At 39.6% G+C, this 18,478-nt stretch overlaps 1 protein-coding gene across 2 annotated transcripts in view; it reads left to right on the forward strand.

Annotated features, from left to right (window-relative positions):
* Positions 1 to 1,433: 1,433 nt before the first annotated feature.
* The window catches only part of TOMM7 (translocase of outer mitochondrial membrane 7), a 105,793-nt gene continuing 88,748 nt past the window's right edge, over positions 1,434 to 18,478 (forward strand). Inside the window, exons 1-3 of one of the 2 annotated variants that reach the window (XM_045864584.3) lie at positions 1,441 to 1,628; positions 4,546 to 4,594; positions 9,012 to 9,231. In XM_045864584.3, coding sequence (XP_045720540.1) covers positions 1,526 to 1,628; positions 4,546 to 4,594; positions 9,012 to 9,027 — 168 coding nt within the window. In that variant the 5' untranslated portion in view covers positions 1,441 to 1,525 and the 3' untranslated portion in view covers positions 9,028 to 9,231. Of the gene's footprint in view, positions 1,629 to 4,545; positions 4,595 to 9,011; positions 9,232 to 18,478 lie in introns of those variants that run through there. The other variant, XM_045864583.3, reaches the window with a different exon arrangement.

Genomic DNA, 18,478 nt, shown 5'->3' on the forward strand with positions numbered 1-18,478 from the left:
AGTGTTAGTTCTCCCCTCCTAAAATTCATTTGCCTTCCCATCATATGTTGTGTATAACTTTATTATGGAGCTTAGCACATTCACATTGCATTGGAATCATCTATTTACTTTTGTCTTTTCCACTCAAACATGAAATTCGTAAGGACAATCTTCTATCTCTAGTTCCTAGCATACAGTAACACTCAATGTATGTTTGATGAAGGCAAATGACTTTGGTTTTATTCAGCTCAACTGACAGAAATGTATCCTTACTATGTATCAGGCATTTGGATAAAAAGATTAGAAACAGTTTCCTTATCTGTAAAATGTATATGTAGATGTGTATATATATATATATTAGTTCTCATTTTACAGATATAGCAGTCACTGGTTATTATCATGAAGATGAGCCACGTACAGGAATAGCCATAAAGCCAGGGGAAATTTCAGGTGCCACTGGGCACCTTCCGAGTTTGACAGAAAATGTTATAATGTATCTTGGGGATAATCCAGGAAAACCTTCAGGGACAAGGCCTCAGAAATCTCTTACAGCCTTAGAAATCAAGAAGTCCTAGCTAGGATCAAAAGCTCAAATAACAACAGTGGTCAGGCAGTTAGTGAATCAAAAGTTGGGAATGCTGGTTACACATTAGAATCACCTGGGAAACTTCAATGGCAACCCAATGGCCAGGTCCTACCCGTAAGTAATCAGAATTTCTAGGAGTATGTCCCCAGCCCTCGTATGTCTTTAAATCTCCTCAGATGAGTGTAACGTGAAGCCAGGGGTGAGAACTGCAATTCTAAAGCAATGAGGACAAATCGGCGAACAGGTGTGTCATTTCCCACTTACTCCTGTTGATTGTTGCAATGGGATCCACCAGCTTCTTTGTAAAAGTACAGATTTCGAAGTGTAATTTTCCAAACTTTAAAATGTTGGCAAGTAATTTATAATGTTAAAACAAAACAAATAAGAAAAACAACCGAACACCGCGGGAGTCAAAGAAAATGATAGGAGCCCTACTGGACACTAGTTCATAATCTCCCTTGTAGTTCAGCCTTCGCTTGAAGAAACCAACTGATACTGAGGGAGGTTAAGTAACTTGTCCAAGACTACAGAGCAAGTCAGTTTAAGAGTTAGGACTAGAAGACGGAATTTAATGTTCCTCCTGTGTCAGGCGAGGAACACTTGGAGGTGCACTTTAAAAAAACGGGTAAGACTGTGGGAGGAGAAAGGGCGTTTCAGGCTGAAGAAAGCTCAAGCGCACTGCCTTCAGTATCCCACAGTGATCAAAAACGGGATTCCTAAAACGAAAGGAAAGATGAGACTCTGAGCAGGGGGAGCCTGACACGCACGCGCCGTCCGCAGGTGGCGCCGTAGAGGGGAGAGGCAGGTCAGGACTGGCGGTGAATTACGACCTCTGCTGGCGACGCTCACGACTCCTGCCGTAAATGCCGTGTTCGGCGCGTGCGCATCTCCTTTCTTTTTCGGATTCCCTACGCTGCAGCTGGTATTGAGAGTCCTCGCTAAGCCGCCGGGGCCGTCGCCATGGTGAAGCTGAGCAAAGAGGCCAAGCAGAGGTTGCAGCAGCTTTTTAAGGGCGGCCAGTTTGCTATCCGCTGGGGCTTTATTCCACTCGTGATTTACCTGGGTCAGTAGGAGAAGAACCTGGGAGGAGCCGGGAGGGAAGGGTGTGCGGAGGCCTTGTCTCCATTTTTGGCTTTCTAGGCGGGAGAGCGAGACCCGACCACGCGGTGCACGTCCTTTCGTGTAGTCTAGTCAGTGGGGTCGGTCTAACCTGAGTTCGAGTTCTTGGTCTCTGCTGTTACTTGTGGTCTTTAACAAGTCACGTAATCCCTCCCATTCTGTTTTTCCATCTGTAAAATGGAGGTGACCTGCCTTTGAGAATTGTTGGGAGAGTTAGATGACCTGATGTATTTGAAAGCGACTCATTCACTCTGTCACTAGGTGGGTTTTCGGGGATATTTGTCCTCACCTCTTCAGGTGGTCCTAAGTGGAAAGAGGCCTGTAGGCCTCGTGAGTATGCCATTGCCTTGAAGTATGATTATGACATTAGTTGTTGGATTTCTCTGCTTCTCAACTGTACAATGAAGGGTTTGGATGATTTTTGTTATAGATCCCATTTTATAGGTGAGGACATCGAGTCACAGAGAAATTTCGTTCCTTGCTGAGGGCTACACAGCTGTTAAGTGGGGAGCTTTGAATTCAAGTAATGGGACATCAAGGCCCATACTCCGAAGCACTATGCCATGCCCTACCGCAAAGATTTTAAGTGCCCAGGCAAATATTTTCACGTAAGGCTGCACATTGGGACTTTATCCTCTTTCTTGCTTTGAGTAGTTTTTTTCTTTTAAATTTTTTTTTAAATTGAAGCATAGTTGACACACAATGTTAGTTTCAGGTGTACAGAGGAAAGGAAAAAGCCCCAGCTCTGTCAGTTGGGCATAAAGCTTGAAATTTTCTAAAACTCAATTTCACACTTTTAAAACCCTTTGGTTTTAACAAGGTGGTGCTTCCTATTTATTTTAGGTGTCATGCATCGTTCAAGATAAAGTACAGTCACTCTTAGTCTTGACAGAGCCTTTGATTTGGCTGGATGTTTTCCAGGTCGCTGTGGCTCCGATTTCCCCACGAAATGCAAGCCAGTTGGTAATCTGGGGTTACTTCAGTATAAGGGCTTAGAAAGATCTTTTTCCTATCTATGTCAAATGTTTTTTTTAAAAAAGCATTATTCTCCTAGATCTTAGCAACTTTGTGTAGGTGTCCAGGATTAGAACACGTAATTATGATAGCCTGCTCTTACAGGCTATGTTGCCCCTTCTGCCTCTCCCCTCCTCAAGCTTTCACATCATGGTAGAAGGGCCCAATTTAGCTAGTCAAACCCTAGATCTAGCTCTCTTTTTAGCCAAGAAAGATATGGGGACTTTGATCCTTCCCCTTCTTTATGCCTCCTTTTTCCGTTGTGTGTGGGGGAAGGGGGGAGGTCCTTTTTTTAACCTACTCTTGCCTTCTTGGTCCCTCTGGTTTTTTTGCTGCTCTATAATTCTTTACATCTACCTTTCCCTCCTTCTCCCTTTTTGTGATTCCTTTTCTACAGCCAGAAAGCAGAAAGGTGTAGCTGGTTGCTACATTCTGTGTATCAAGGGCTTTGGTTTGAAGAGAATGTTCCCCCCCCGCCCCTTAGAGTTTATTTTTCTTTTTGTGCACACCGCTGTATTCTCTTTCTTAGGAATACCATTATGGTGATTTTCCACCCTAGCTTCCAACTCGGGTTGAGAGTAATGTTAGAGCTAGCTTTTTAGTACTTCTTCCTTGTTAATAATTGTCTATTTCTTTTCACGTTCTAGAAATTTAATTTTGTGTCTAACCTACTTCCCAGGTAGTTTTTTTTTCTTCTCCACCTCAGCTCTCACAAAAACCTACAACCGGATTGAATTTCTTGTATAATTTAGGTTCATACATAATGTTTAGGGCTTCAGGGAGTATGTGGGAATATAGTGGTACAAAGTAGAACAGATGGTGACATGATAAAAAAATCTGTTTGGACATTGATTAACACAAGATTTTACTGAATCACCTCTTGGAAGACCATTCTCCATGGTGTCTTGAATTTCTGCGAATCTTGTGAGCAAAGATTCTGACCACCCTTTGTTCCATATTATCTTTTTAAGGATGTTTGTGGAGTGAACAGCTTTGGAAAATAGTATTTCCTTTTAGAGGAAAGGGGAGACTGCTCACTGCCCATTAAAAAAGACTGGTTCTCTAAACTCAGGGTTCATCTAAAAATGATGACATTCTGACTGTAGTTAACTGCTGGGAGTAATAAACTCTCCTTTGTTTCTGACTCAGGATCTTGTGTCTTCTACCAGCATCTGTGAAACTGGCAGCCTACTTTGTTGTCTTGAAAATGGAGTAAAATTTCCTACCCCCACAGTTCTTGATGCTAACTAATTTTAATCAATCAGCAAATTAGCATATATGTTATCCAGTTAGTTAATAAATATATTTTAAATGGTAAAAGGCTTATTTAATCATACTTGTAATAAAAGTGTTGACTTAATTAGGTTGTTAAACAATAACTTGTTTTTTTTCCACTCTTTTTTTCTTCCAATCTTTGATTGCTTTATACAAAGAGGTTTGTAGGGGATAAAATAAGATATCCTTAATTGTTTTTTAAAAATGTAGTTTTTAAAAAAATCTTTTTGCTCTTTGTAGTCTTTTATCCAGTATGATTTAGTAGTTGTGTCATCTTTTTTTCTGGGTAATAACTAAGAGTGAAAGTACATGCTAAGGGCTATAGTTCTAATTGTGTATATAATAAGGTTATTTGTCCTCCCTGCTGATGAATCCTGGATTCATACTAATCTCATACTCTGGTTAAAATTCAAGACTGATCTTAGCACACAGGTAAATTTAGATGGTGCTAGTAGATGATTTTAGCTACCCTAGGTTGATTTGAAAAGAAAAGAAAGTCTTGATAAATGTTTTGTCTGCTAGGGTTTTAATTACTGTTAATTCTCTTTCTCCTCCTTCCCCTTCTCCCCCAGGGTTCAAGAGGGGTGCAGATCCTGGAATGCCTGAACCAACTGTTTTGAGGTATTGCTCTTACAAATAAATATTTCAGGGCAAATGTTCATCTATTAGTGCTGAATCCCTGGGAAGCAGAAGAGTCCTAGTGGTAGGCATTGTAATGGAATTGTACTAGTCAGTATGGTTTTGGGCTGTTGGAAACTGCAGCAGTTTGCAGACCAGTCTAGCTTGTGTTATCAGGTAATTGCTTTCTCTCCCCTTCCTAATTTGCATTTACTGTACCGTGTTAATCATAATGAAACATATTTACAAGAAAAACAACAAATTTATCATCCTACCACTTTGAAAGGTGAGTGGACTCTTTTTAATTACCCATATTTGTTTTATCTTCATTCAGATAAATAGAGCCTTTTAGATCATTTTAACAAGAACATGTAGGATTTTGTTTTCTTCACTAAAATTACAGTTGATATCCCATATATTTTTAACTTGTTGATTACTTAGGTTTTTCAGTAGTTTACATAACAGTATAGTGAACATTTTTAGATGGATTTTGTAGGTTTTGATTTATTTCCTTACGATAAATTCTCATGGGAGTAATAAGTCAAAGTGTATGAACATTTATGACCCTGAAAGTGCATTGTCAAATTTCTTTCTCAGAAGCAGTCTTGCCAGTGTTAGATAAGTACTTCTGAAAACTTCACACACACACACACACACACACTCTCACACTCACACTCGTACACACTATACATATTCATATACTCGCAAGTGTACGTATATATGTATACTTGTGAAAGCTGTATGTGTACTTGTGTGCATATACATATATATAAAGGCTGAATCTGAACAGGTAAGTTTGCTCTTTAGGAAGTGCTGATACTTGTGGCATGATGATGACCAGGACTTGCACAGGTTCTATGTGATTTCATCTTGATCCTCTGTCTTACAGACCTTTCTTGTGGATTGCCCTAATAGACTTTGCACTGGCTATTCTAGGTTTTCTGTTTCTTCAAATCCTAACTCTGAGCCACTTTTTTCCTAGAATGGGCAGAAAGTAATAGTAGTATCTATAACAGTTACCTGCGATGGGTTAGCCACTGTTTTAGGTGCTTTATATACAGTATCTCTAATTGTTACTTCAGTACTTCCGAGCAGGTCACGAAGTCGGTAGAATGGTGGAATATATCTGTCTCCAAAGCCTACACTCTTTCCAGTGGTCATGTGGGCTCCCCCAGATAATCTTACCTCTTTTCTTAGCACAGTGCCATCTAATAGGAATTTCCTTCACCCCCTCTGCCTTACTGGCCTCTCCTTTCTGAGAGGAAGGGGTTTTTCTTCTCATAAGTTTCCACTGTATGTGCCCTCAATTTGTCTATTTTTAAGTAGTATCTACACCCAATCTGGGCTTGAGCTTACAACCCCAAGATCAAGAGTCGCACACTACTGACTGAGCCAGCCACGTTGTCCCCCAATTTGTCCATTTCTGAAGTTACTTTTTTTTCCCTGATCAAGTTCTTCAGTAAGTGGTCTTCACTCACTGCTTCTTTCTTTACTTTCCTCTCCCTTTAACCATTTATGATGCGGCTTCTTAAAACTGCTTTCAGAGATGTCTAGTAAGTTCCTTTTTTCTTAGCCTCTCCCTTTTGAATTGTAAAATGGGGACTTGAGGTAATGTATCTGCTATTTACTAGCTGATTGACCTCAGAGCAGTTATTTTCATAGGGAAATCTTTAGAAAACATCAGAGAAGGGACTACCTGGTCAAGCAATGTGAACATTTTCCAAGTACTGGAAATTATCATCAAATACCTTTTCCCAAAAGGCCATTAGCCTTTCTAGAGTGAAGTGTTTCTTTTATAAGTTGGGTATAATATCTACTTCATAAAGTTTTTATGAGGATTGGGTAAGAGTATCGTATATTAAGTATAATGAGTACTTGGCAAGTAATATGTGAGCAGTAAACTGTCAATAGTAATTTTTAATCTCTGTGTCATCTTCACCTCACTTTTTTTTTTTTTTTAAGATTTTATTTATTTATTTGACAGAGACACAGCGAGAGAGGGAACACAAGCAGGGGGAGTGGGAGAGGGAGAAGCAGGCTCTCCGTGGAGCAGGGAGCCCGATGTGGGGCTCGATCCCAGGACCCTGAGATCATGACCTGAGCCGAAGGCAGATGCTTAACGACTGAGCCACCCAGGTGTCCTTCACCTCACTTCTTTCTCCTGTGAGAACTTGCTCCAGCTACAAGCTACTGCATGCTAATCCCAGAACAAACTGTATATTTTCGTGTCTTTGTCCCAGTGCTCGTGCTCCCTTAGCCTGGAATGCTCTTTCCCTTGTTCCCACTTGATGAAAACCTATGTCTAGAAAAGCCCAATCTCAAATGTCATCCCTTCCTTAAATCTTTTCCCCCTTCTCCTAGCTGAAACCTCTCTAGTTTTTGTGTTCCCATAATACTCATTTGTGTGCATCATTCTCTGCCTTATATTGTGCTTGTTGCTTATTTACATTACGTTGTATCCTGTAAGCACCTAAAGTAGCTGCCAACAAGAGTTGAATTAATTAAATGACTCTCTGACTTTTTTGGACAGGAATTAATACAGCACTGCATCTTGTGGTAGGACTTTTAGACTGGATCTGCAAGGTGGGAAATAGCATTTTTTGTGCCCCAGGTGATCCAGGATCCAGAGGTGGGAATAGAATGTGCCCTTCTATTGTACTTCTTTTTGGCTTCAGTTATCCCAAGAGTTGACCCTTCAACTTTGCAGTCTGGATGGAGCAGCCACCCCCTGCTTTTTCATTTCTTCACAATATGTCTTCTTAGTGCTGCTCTCCTCTCTGGTGCTCGTTCATTCTTTTCTGTCATTAGGGGCATCTTCTGGTTTCCTTCCAGGGGTATTTGCAATTTAGGGAAGAATAATACTTATCTAAATATAGTTCATGATTTACTGGTCTGCTTCCCTTGCTAAGTTGTTGGGTTCCTGGGGATTAGGACCATATTGGTCTTAGTGTCCTCTTTCACCCAGATAGTGCATTATCCGTGGTCAGCAAATGTTGGTTGATATCAGTCCATATACAAAATGCAGTACTTGAATGAACATGGAGCAGTAATTAGTAAAACATTATTTAGGCAAAATACATGAACACTGATGGGGCGCATGGGTGGCTCAGTCGTTAAGTGTCTGCCTTTGGTTCAGGTCATGATTCCAGAGTCCTGGGATCGAGCCCCGCATCGGGCTCCCTGCTCCACGGGAAGCCTGCTTCTCCCTCTCCCACTCCCCCTGCTTGTGTTCCCTCTCTCGCTGTGTCTCTCTCAGTCAAATAAATAAAATCTTAAAAAAATATATATATATGAATACTGAGGTTAACTAAGAATACTTGTTCATATTGTCTGTGTAAAGCCAAGGAAGATCTTCTTTTCTCTTTATTTTGGATGCTCATTACCACTGAGGAGACCTTAATAGATGAGTAGTTCATTTTTATATCTTAACTCTATGCAAAAATACTTGGCATTTAATGGGAAATTTTAAAACACTTTTGAAAATTGGAAATGGATGCTGGGCTTTTTCCCAGGCAAAGACAAGTACTTTTAAAAAAAAAATTCAGAGAATGTTCAAGTTACCATTTGGTAATGCAGTTTTATTTTATGTGACATATTACTAGAAACCACATTTTTAATCAGCAAGACTTAGAAATAAAATACCTCTTGTCTTCCTCCAGAATCCTGTTGCTTAGTCAGGAAATGGTTTAGGAATTTGGGCTAGTTAGTGGCTGGGAATGTTTGAGGTAAGAGTTGAGGCTGAAATGAAGACTAATAATTGCTCCTGGGATGTGTGTGTTGTAATGGTTAAGAGCACCTGGGTCAGGGGCCGCCTGGGTGTCTCAGTCAGTTCAGCATCCGACTCCTGATCTCATCTCAGGGTCATGAGTTCAAGCCCCACACTGGGCTCCACACTGGGCGTGGACCCTACTTAAAAAAAAGAGGAGGGGCACCTGGGTCATATCACTCTGCCACTTAAGATGGGTAACCATCTCAAAGCCTTGGTTTCTTCCATGTATTTAAAATAAAAGTCATAATTGGGAGTTGGGAAGTTTCTACACGGTACTGACCCATAGAAAGCATTCAATAAACATTATTTTCAGCTTTACTATGTGGTATCTAATAATGATATGGTTTTATATTGTGGGTTCATCAGTCCTTCATGTTAATGAAAATCATTAATTTATCTTTTGACAGACCTCAACTTATATTTCCCTTTTTGTTTACAGTAGGGAAACACACTCAAAAGTAACAAACCTGTATTTCTTTAAATGTATATATCTTAAATTTTTTGCTCAATGAGATTGATCCTTGTCTTATAGTATCTCTGAATTTGATGAGTAAACACAAACGTAAATGTATAAAATCTTCCAGTTCTTAAACTATGTTTAAGTTTTTACTTTGGGGTTTAATTTATTTCTCCTCTTCACAAACATTTTAGCTTACTTTGGGGATAAAGGTCATCTGGATTTGGAAGCAATCAATGGACAGGAACAACATGGAAGGTGTGCGCTCTGGCTGGGATAAGAGATGGGACGTCGTTCAGACATTCACCAGTTGAATGGCACAGGGCTCTTCTCAGATGAATCTGTGGCAGAGTGGAACCTCTCCTGACTTATTTATCATAGACTGTACCAAAATAAATGTTTTTAACAGTGTTATGTCTTGAGTCCTTTTTGAATCAAACATAATGGGCTATTAGGTAAAAATTTAGCCTTTTGTACTTTTTCAAAGCAGTGAATCTATATATATGCCTAGATGCTACCTTAAAAAATAGAACTTTCAAGTTAATTCTTGGCCATTCACTTAACAAGTGGATTCCACTTCCTTTTGCATTGAATTAATAACTCCCTCTGGGATTTTCTAAGGTAGTAAAAGTAGAGAGTTCTCAGTTTGTGGTGAACTGGCCCTTTCTGCATATCATTGGAGTAAAGTTGTCACTGAAAGAAATGGGTTCTGTGGCTCTGTTGGTAGGGGATGGGGATGGCTTTGGGGAGTTGTGTGCCTGATTTGTCAGTTAAATTAGTCTAAGATTTCCCTTATTGGTGTTTGGAATTTAGAGCTGTCTGGGCAAGAGCCCATGGATAGTTACATAGAATAGTAGCACTTTCTACTAAAACAATTAATGGGAGTTAGTTTTCAGTATCAGATCCTGGTTTCCCGGGACCTCTGCATGTATTTGCGTGCTTCATGGACCAAGCCAGCCAGGTGCCCCTCTCTACCTGTATTTGAATCCTATTTTAACTTAGCTTTTTCTGTAACTAACAAAATAGCTCTATTTACTTAGAGAATTGTAATTAATGGAGGAAAGTTAAAGGAAGCCTGAAATAAGATATGATTTGGGAGGAGCCCATTGGCTTGAATGTTTTAAACATACAGTGTTTAAGTAGAGGATAATCATGAATGTAATCTCAGGTGACTAGAGCTGTCATTCCCAGAAAATTCTTCCTTATTTCTGATGTAAACCCTCTTAACTAAGCCTATTTCCTCAAGTTTTGTTAACTACCATGGAGACGTAGGAGACTATTATGGAGCCTTATTGCATAATGGGATTTTAAAGTGAAATTCCTGAGAGCTAACTGCAGGAAAGTCATTTTTGGCAAGCACTTAATGTAATTGCTTCAACATCTCTGTGAACCTAGGCACTTACTGATTTTGCTAAAAACTCTTAGCAATTTTTAAATCCTGTAGAATTGCTTAAGAATGTGCCCCACCTCCCAGTCCTGGTTAAATTTTAGTGTTTGTGAACTTCTGTTTAGTTAAAATTGTTGTGCACATTAACATCTCTTTCTTGCACAGGATTTTCAGAAATTGAGATTGAGAAAGTAAAACTATGTCAGGTGTCCATTTTGATAAAATACTAACATGGATAGCAAACTGGTTTTGTGTTCATTGAGGGTTAGCTTGTAGCTGTCTTTAAAAACCCAGTAGATTTAAATTTTTTTTTTTTTTAGATTTTATTTGAGAGAGAGAGACAGCACAAGTGGGGAGGAGAGGGAGAAGCAGGCTCCCCCCAGAGCAAGGAGCCCAATGCGGAACTCAATCCCAGGACCCTGGGATCATGACCCAAGCCGAAGGCAGATGCTTAACCGACTGAGCCACCCAGGTGCCCAAAACCCAGTAGATTTTAAAGTGAGAAATCCAGAGTTAAGTAGGAAAGGACTAGTTCTTTGATCTTCTATCTGGGGAAGCTAAGGAACAGAGTTGAAGCACTTGTTCAAAGCACAGGTAAGAGCTGAGACTAGTACACCCTTGAATGTGTGTGTATATCTTAAAGTGAGATCTTAAAAGTATGAGATGTTTACAACTAAGCTACATTTTATAGAATTTTTGTTTTTAGGGCAGTGCAATCCAACAAGCATTGGTCTCTTCTGTGCTAGACACTGCAGAGCCCATATAATTAAGATTATTTCTGACCTTGATTTGCTTAGGCAAAAACACTGAGCTGATAGGATCTGGTTTGAGTCCTGGTCCTGCCACTTGGTTCCTAGCCCTTGGTGAAGTCACTTACTCTTGAGGCTTTGGTTTCTTCCAAAAAATAGGAATAACAATACTTGCCCCGAGGTGTTATTTTCTAAATTGATGGTTCTCATAGCTGTTCCCAGACTGGCATCACGTAGAAACTTGTTATAAGTGTACATTTTCAGGTCTGGAAACAGCAATCTCTGTGATTTAAGTACTTCAGCCATTATTTTGAATTACTCACTTATTTCCAGATAGTCGTGAAGTTGCATGCAGTGTTAGAAATGTTACAGAAAGATCCCTGTATCCTTTACCTAGTTTCCCTCAATGGTGACATGTAAAACTACAGTGCAGTATCAGGGTATTGATTATTGGTGAGTCAATTTTTCTGTTACCCCAAAGATGCCTCATATTGCCCTTTTATAGCCACCCTCACCCACAACCCACCCCCATGCCTAGCCCCTGGCAACTAGTAATCTGTTGTCCGTATCTATAACTCATTTCAAGAAAGTTATATGAATGGAATTAATACAGTAAATAACCTTTTGGGATTGGCTTTTTTTCACTCAGCATATTTGTTGACTCATTTAGGTTGTGTGTATCAGATTATTCCTTTTTATTGCTCAGTAGTATTCCATGGTATGGATGTACATGGAGGACATCTGGGTTCTCAGTTTTTAGCTGTTAGGAGTAAAGTGGCTACAAACATTTGCGTACAGCTTTTTGTGTGATCCGTATGTGTTTTAGCAAGTCCTCCAGAAGACTGACACAACTCAGGTTTGAGAGCTGCTGCCTTAGACCTGCAGAAATCTTCCTCCTTCCCCTACATGTTCAAAGTCTGTTTTCTACTTCATATCCGGAGTGCCCTTTTATTTTTTTAATTTTTTACTTTATTTTATGTAGGCTCCATACCCAGCATGGAGCCCATCACAGGGCTTGAACTCACAACCCTGAGATCAAGACCCAAGCTGATACCAAGAGTTGGACGCTTAACCAACTGAAACCCCCCCAGGAGTGATCCTTTTAAGATTACATCACACCCTCAGAACTTTCCAGTGGCTTCCTATCACTGGGAATAAAATTCTGAATTTTTACTTCTCGTGACCTATGAGACTGTAATCTGGTCTTAAGCGCCCTTGATCTCTTCCTTGCCTAGGATTCTTCCCTCCATGTTCACTTGCACTCTTGCTGTTTTGATCTCTTGTTCCTCAGTAAGGCCAGACACGTACTTACCTTAGTGTCTGAGTTGCTCTTCTCTCTGCTGGAACTCTTCTCCCAGTCCACATGCTTGGCTTCCTCTCTTTAATCTCTGCTCAAATGTCACCTTGATGGAGAGGGCTTCTTTCACCCTTATGTAAAATAGCAAACTCTACACCTGTCTCGTTTCCCCATCATTTTCTTCCTTACCTTCATCTTATTTTTTCAGAGAATTTTCAACCCACCTGATTTTGTATGTATGTGCATGTAAATAATCTTGACTCCTAGAATGTAAACTTCATAAATGCAGGACTGCGTTTGTATCTTTAGAGGCTGGCACAGGTCTTAGTAATAGTAGATATTCAGTAAGAATGATGAATGAATTGTAGGATTGTATGTGTGAAATTTAAAATGCTTTGGGCACTGGACACTTGCATAACGTGGATCATTGTGAAGGAGCAGTATGTCTCTCTGTGTTAGCCATAGTTGGTAGTCCAATCCTGGCCAAGGACTTGACAACAAAAGATGTTGGGAGGAGGTAACTCGGGAAGGGGAATGTTTGCTATGCCTTGGCATTTACTCAGCTGCCACAACTGTCCTGTGAAGTAGGGCATTCTCTCCACTTCACAGATGAAACAAGCGTGCGTCGTTTCCCCTAAATCACAGAGAAAGCTTGGATTTGAACCCAGATTTGCTAACGAAAATCTTAAGTGATTTTAGTACTGCTACATGCCACATTTAAAAATAATTTTTGCAACTGATGAAATGATAAAATAGGCAATTACAACAACTATAAAATGTTAACATTTCAAGTTCTGTAGAGGGTCCATGTACTTGACCCAATATCTGGGGCCCTGTACATACAGCACATGGAGTAGTCATAGTCATATCCTAAATTTAACTTACTCGAAATTAGTATGGCAGCTACAACAAACCTGAAACATTTCCTTGTATTATCTTTCCTTGAACGGCCCCATTTCTATTGAGGTATATTTTACATATAATAAAATGAACAGATCTTAAATGCATATTTTGATAAGTGTTGTCAATTATATATACCCTGTAACTACCCCACCAAGATGGGGACCAGGATCTCCTTGAACCTGGGATCCTTAGTGTATCAACACGTGGTAGGTGCTCAACAAATGTTTTTGAATAAAATGTATAGAAGTTTTTTTGAGACTGACAGATGAATTATAATAGGAAAGTTTGAATTGATGTTCCCTTTCTTTCCTGTAAGAAGCAAAGATATTAAAAGGTAAATAATAGGGGCGCCTTGGTGGCTCAGTTGTTAAGCATCTGCCTTCGGCTCAGGTCGTGATCCCGGGGTCCTGGGATCGAGCCCCGCATCGGGCTCCCTGCTCTTCAGGAAGCCTGCTTCTCCCTCTCCCACTCCCCCTGCTTGTGTTCCCTCTCTCGCTGTGTCTCTCTCTGTCAAATAAATAAATAAAATCTTTAAAAAAAAAAAAGGTAAATAATAATCAGAGGTTTACTCAAAACTGAGATGATGGAAAAGAAAGGTATTGCAGCATTTTCTTTCCTGTTGTGTCAAGGACAGTCCAAAAGAAGAAGTAAGGAAGAGGGTATGGAAACAGGGAAAAAAGACCGTTTTTCCCTGAGGAAAACAGACTTGAACTGCTAACAGAAAATAAGCACTGAAATGTCAGCAGCTCCCTGGTGTTCCCTAGTGCATTTTGAAGGTGAGACCAGAGACTAGAAAGAAGCTCCCAGGGAGCAAAACTAGAGGCCCCAGAAGGAGTTTCCTAGAAAGCAGAACTGAAGGCCCCCAGAAACTGCCAGGAAGGGAAGTTTCTATTTCTGCCTCATGGAATTTCATATTGCTCCAGACTAGTAACCACAGCAGATTTTCCTTTCTCCCTTTTTCTGAATCACAATTTTAATGTGGCTATCTTGCTCCTATACCACCTTTTTGTATATTGGATAAGTTGAGGCAAGTTAACTTGTCTTTAAGTTCTTAGATTGCTGGACCATGGAGAGCCATCTGGAGCAGATGGGAGGTGCATATTTCCCACACTTTCTGAACTTTGACCTGGACACAACGTCTAGATGAGACTTGAGAGTTGGCTCCTTGGGAGAGGAATCACTGTGTTTTATGTATGAGAATTCGTATGTTTAAATATTTGGTCAGCAAAGAAATAGACATATCAGAGAATGTTAGTTGTCTATCAAAGATCCACTTTATGTTTCAAATTGTCACATGTAGCTGCTCATTGTAATCAAGCTCTAAGGGTCTCAGACTCCTTTGCAGTTAGTTGTGACTCCATAACTAATATTTGATCATTGAGATGTAAGCAGGAGTGTTGTGTGGTACTTCTGAGAAGTCTCCCATTAGGGAAGTATGTTTCTTGGAATGGATGTGAAATGATAGGCTTACAGCTACTCTGGGCCATGAAGATAAAGGCCAGGTCCTAGAAATGGCGGAGTGTGTGCTGTTAGGAGTCTAGGTCTCTGAAGACTTTAATGAGAAACCCCTGTTTTTTCAAACTTTCACTGACTCCTGTGTCATCAGATTTCCTGTCTTTCCAAACAAATGAAATACGGTGTTATGTAGTTTTAATTAACATTTTTCTTATGAGTGGGGTAGAACATATTTTCATATATTTAAGGACCATTTGCATTTCCTTTAGCCCATTTTCCTGTTGGGAGTATTGATCTTTTACATATTGATTTATAGGCATTTTATATTTTAGGGAATATATATCTGTGGTATGAGTTGTAGATATTTTCCCCAGTTTGTCATTTGAATCTGCTTATAACCATTCTCATCAAACATAGTTTTTGAATTTTGTTAATCAGATTATTGACTTTTTTAAATGCCTCAAGAATTTTATATCATACTTATAAAGTCTTTTTCTATCTTGAGGTTAGAAGAAGTATTTTCCCAAACTTTGTTATATTTTGGTTTACATTTCTATATTTCTTTTTGCATTTTTTAAAAAAGATTTTATTATTTATTTGTCAGAGAGAGAGCACAATCAGGGGGAGTGGCAGGCAGAGGGAGAAGCAGGATCCCCACTGAGTAAGGAGCCCGATGTGGGATCGTGACCTGAGCCGAAGGCAGATGCTTAACTGACTGAGCCACCCAGGCATCTCATTTTTTGCATTTTTAATTTATAACTAAGACAGTTTCTCTTTTTACTTCACTATAACTCCTCTTAATGATCTTTATCTACTACCTTGACTTCTGGTTCCAGGGAGGAGATAAGATCAAATAGATCATCTAGCAGAGATAGGATCAATTAGAGAAGGTGTGGGCACAGTGAAGTGAGAAGAGGTTTTAGTAATAAATTTCAAAAGAACCAGATTAGTTTCTTGTGGGCATCATACTGTCTCTTGCCTTTGGGCTTCAGCAAATGCCCCTTAATTCTTTCTCACTATTCTTTATCCCTCTCACAACCCTACCCATTTACTTAGATTTCTTACCATAAAGGCCAGGACCTAGTCAATTTATTTACTGCTATATCCCTAACACCTAAAATAGTGCATGGCACACAGTGGGGTCTTAATATTTGGTAGGCAAAGAAGTAGACGTGGCATGGAATATAGTTGCCTACTGAAAATCCATTTTTGTGTAGTCTCTGAAATCTTTGCTCAGCTCAGTTCTCTGGTGTCCCAGCAACTGTTCTGTGTTGGGCGTCTGGGAGTTTCACCCTGTGCTCATACAGCTCGAGACCAAGGATTGGAGAAGAGTCTCTATAAAGATTCATCATTGAATACATTTTTAAAATGAGTAATATATGCAAGAAACAGGTGCAGTGCTAATGTGAGGAGAACTGTATATGGGGGTCTGTAGTTAGAGACTCATGGGTGAATTAGATGGAAGTGGAAAATAGGGAATCTAGGATGGCAGAAGAGTCTGGATGGCTTCTGAAAGGCGATGGAGAGCTATTATCTGTTAAAAATCAAAAAAAGAGCTGCAAGTGTGTTTTGTTAGAACTAGAGTAAAACTGTCCATGAAATGCTTTGTTCAATAGATTAAAAGTACTTACTTTGTAGAACTCTCTACATTTTACTTTAAAGATTTTATTTATTTATTTGACAGAGAGAGAGACAACAAGAGAGGGAACACAAGCAGGGGGAGTGGGAGAGGGAGAAGCAGGCTCTCCGCCCATCAGGGAGCCCGATGCAGGGCTCGATCCCAGGACCCTGAGGTCATGACCTGAGCCGAAGGCAGACGCTTAACGACTGAGCTACCCAGGCACCCCAGAACTCTCTACATTTTAATATTATTTAAAATTAAGTTTCTGTATTAAAGTTTTGCCATCCTGGCATGTCTTAGAGTATCAAATTCCAACCTCAGTAATTTACTGATCTAGGTTATGTATTGTATTTCTAGGTTTGTCATGTTAAATGATAATCTATAGGGGCTAACAGGCTAATTGTGTTAGGTTAATTAGGAGAGCCATTTGCTAAATATCCAGAACTTGAGGGAATGTGACACTGGATGGGCACCTTTTAATGGAAGTGTCTGAGACCCAATTTTGGGAGAGCAGGCAGCCCAGTAGAGGATCTGAGCCTGTTGAAGAGGAGGGAATGGCTTGGCTTCTGGATGTGGAAAGGGTGGAAAGAGGGAGATTTGAATTGTCCAGACAGTCTTTCTGTTTAAATCTGTGCCCAAGGCTAATTCTTTTTTTTTTTTTTTTCCCATCATAATTAGTGTATTCTTTAATCCTCATTACCTTTTTCACCCATCCTCCCACCCACCTCTCCTCTGGTAACTACTGGTTTGTTCTCAACAGTTAAGAGTCTGTTTCTTGGTTTGTTTTGTTTCTTAAATTCCACATATGAGTGAGATCACATGGTATTTGTCTTTCTCTGATTGACTTATTTCGCTTAGCATAGTACTCTCCAGCTCTATCCATGTTGTTGCAAATGGCGAGATTTCATTCTTTTTTATGGCTGAATAATATTCCATTTATATATACCACGTCTTCTTTATCCATTCACCTATCCATGGGCACTTGTGCTGCTTCCATAGTTTGGCTATTGTAAATAATGCTGTAATAAACATAGGGGTGCAAATATCCCTTTGAATTAGTGTTTTGTATTTTTTGAATAAATACACAGTAGTGCAATTACTGGATTGTAGGGTAATTCTGTTTTTAACTTTTTAAGGAAACTCCATCCTGTTTTCCACAGTGGCTGCACCAGTTTGCATTCCCACCAACAGTGCAAGAGGGTTCCTTTGTCTCCACATCCTCACTAACGCTTGTTTTTTTGTATTTTTTATTTTAGCCATTCTGACTGGTGTGAGATGTTATCTCATTGTAGTTTTCATTCACATTTCCCTAATGATGGGTGATGGTGAGCATCTTTTCATGTGTCGATTTGCCCTGTATGTCTTCTTTGGAGAAATGTCTATTCATATCTTTGCCCATTTTTAATTGGATTATTTGTCTTTTGGGTGTTGAATTGTATCAGTTCTTTATATATTTTGGCTACTAACCCAGATATGTCATTTGCAAATGTCTTCTCCCATTCCGCAGGCTACCTTTTAGTTTTGTTGTTTCTTTCACTATGCAGAACTAAGGCTAATTCTTAATTATTATGTTAGGTATTTCTTACTAGGTAAGTATTTTAAATCCCACTCCTAACCCTACTTTTTCTTTTATTAGAAGAGTAGCTGGTTTGGGAGCAAGGATAAGAAAAAGAAAGGCGAATAAGAGAGTATTTCCCCAATAATGGATTTAAGATGACTTGTTTTTTTCTATTACCTTTTTTCTCTCTCTCCTTCAGTGTGGATATATTTTATTGCCTGTCGTCAAATCCGTTAGTTGTGTTTTCTGTTGTGCTGCTAACCCATCTGATTAATTCTTAACTTCTGATATTTTATTTTGCAATTCTTGGATGTCTACTTGGTTTCTTTAAAAAATATTCCAGGGATGCCTGGGTGGCTCAGTTGGTTCAGCGTGTGACTCTTGGTTTTGGCTCAGGTCATGATCTCAGGATTGTGAGACTGAACTCTGGGTCAGGCTCCATGCTGGCGTGGAGCCTGCTTAAGATTCTCTCTCTCTCCCTCTTTCTCTGTCCCTCATCCCCCTCCCCCCACTCATATGCACATGTGCTCTCTCTCTCAAAAGAAAATTCTAATTCTCTGTTGATGTACTCCACTTATCCTCATTGTCAATCTTTACTTCAATTTTCTTTAACATATTCATTATAGTTATTTTGAAATCTTTTTTGCTAACAACAATGTCTGGATCATCTCTGTACCTTTTTCTAGCTCTT

Source organism: Mirounga angustirostris, unplaced genomic scaffold (assembly GCF_029215605.1).
Source record: "Mirounga angustirostris isolate CCGP_5_RB_7025 unplaced genomic scaffold, mMirAng1.0.hap1 SCAF_12, whole genome shotgun sequence".
Lineage (NCBI taxonomy): Eukaryota > Metazoa > Chordata > Mammalia > Carnivora > Phocidae > Mirounga > Mirounga angustirostris.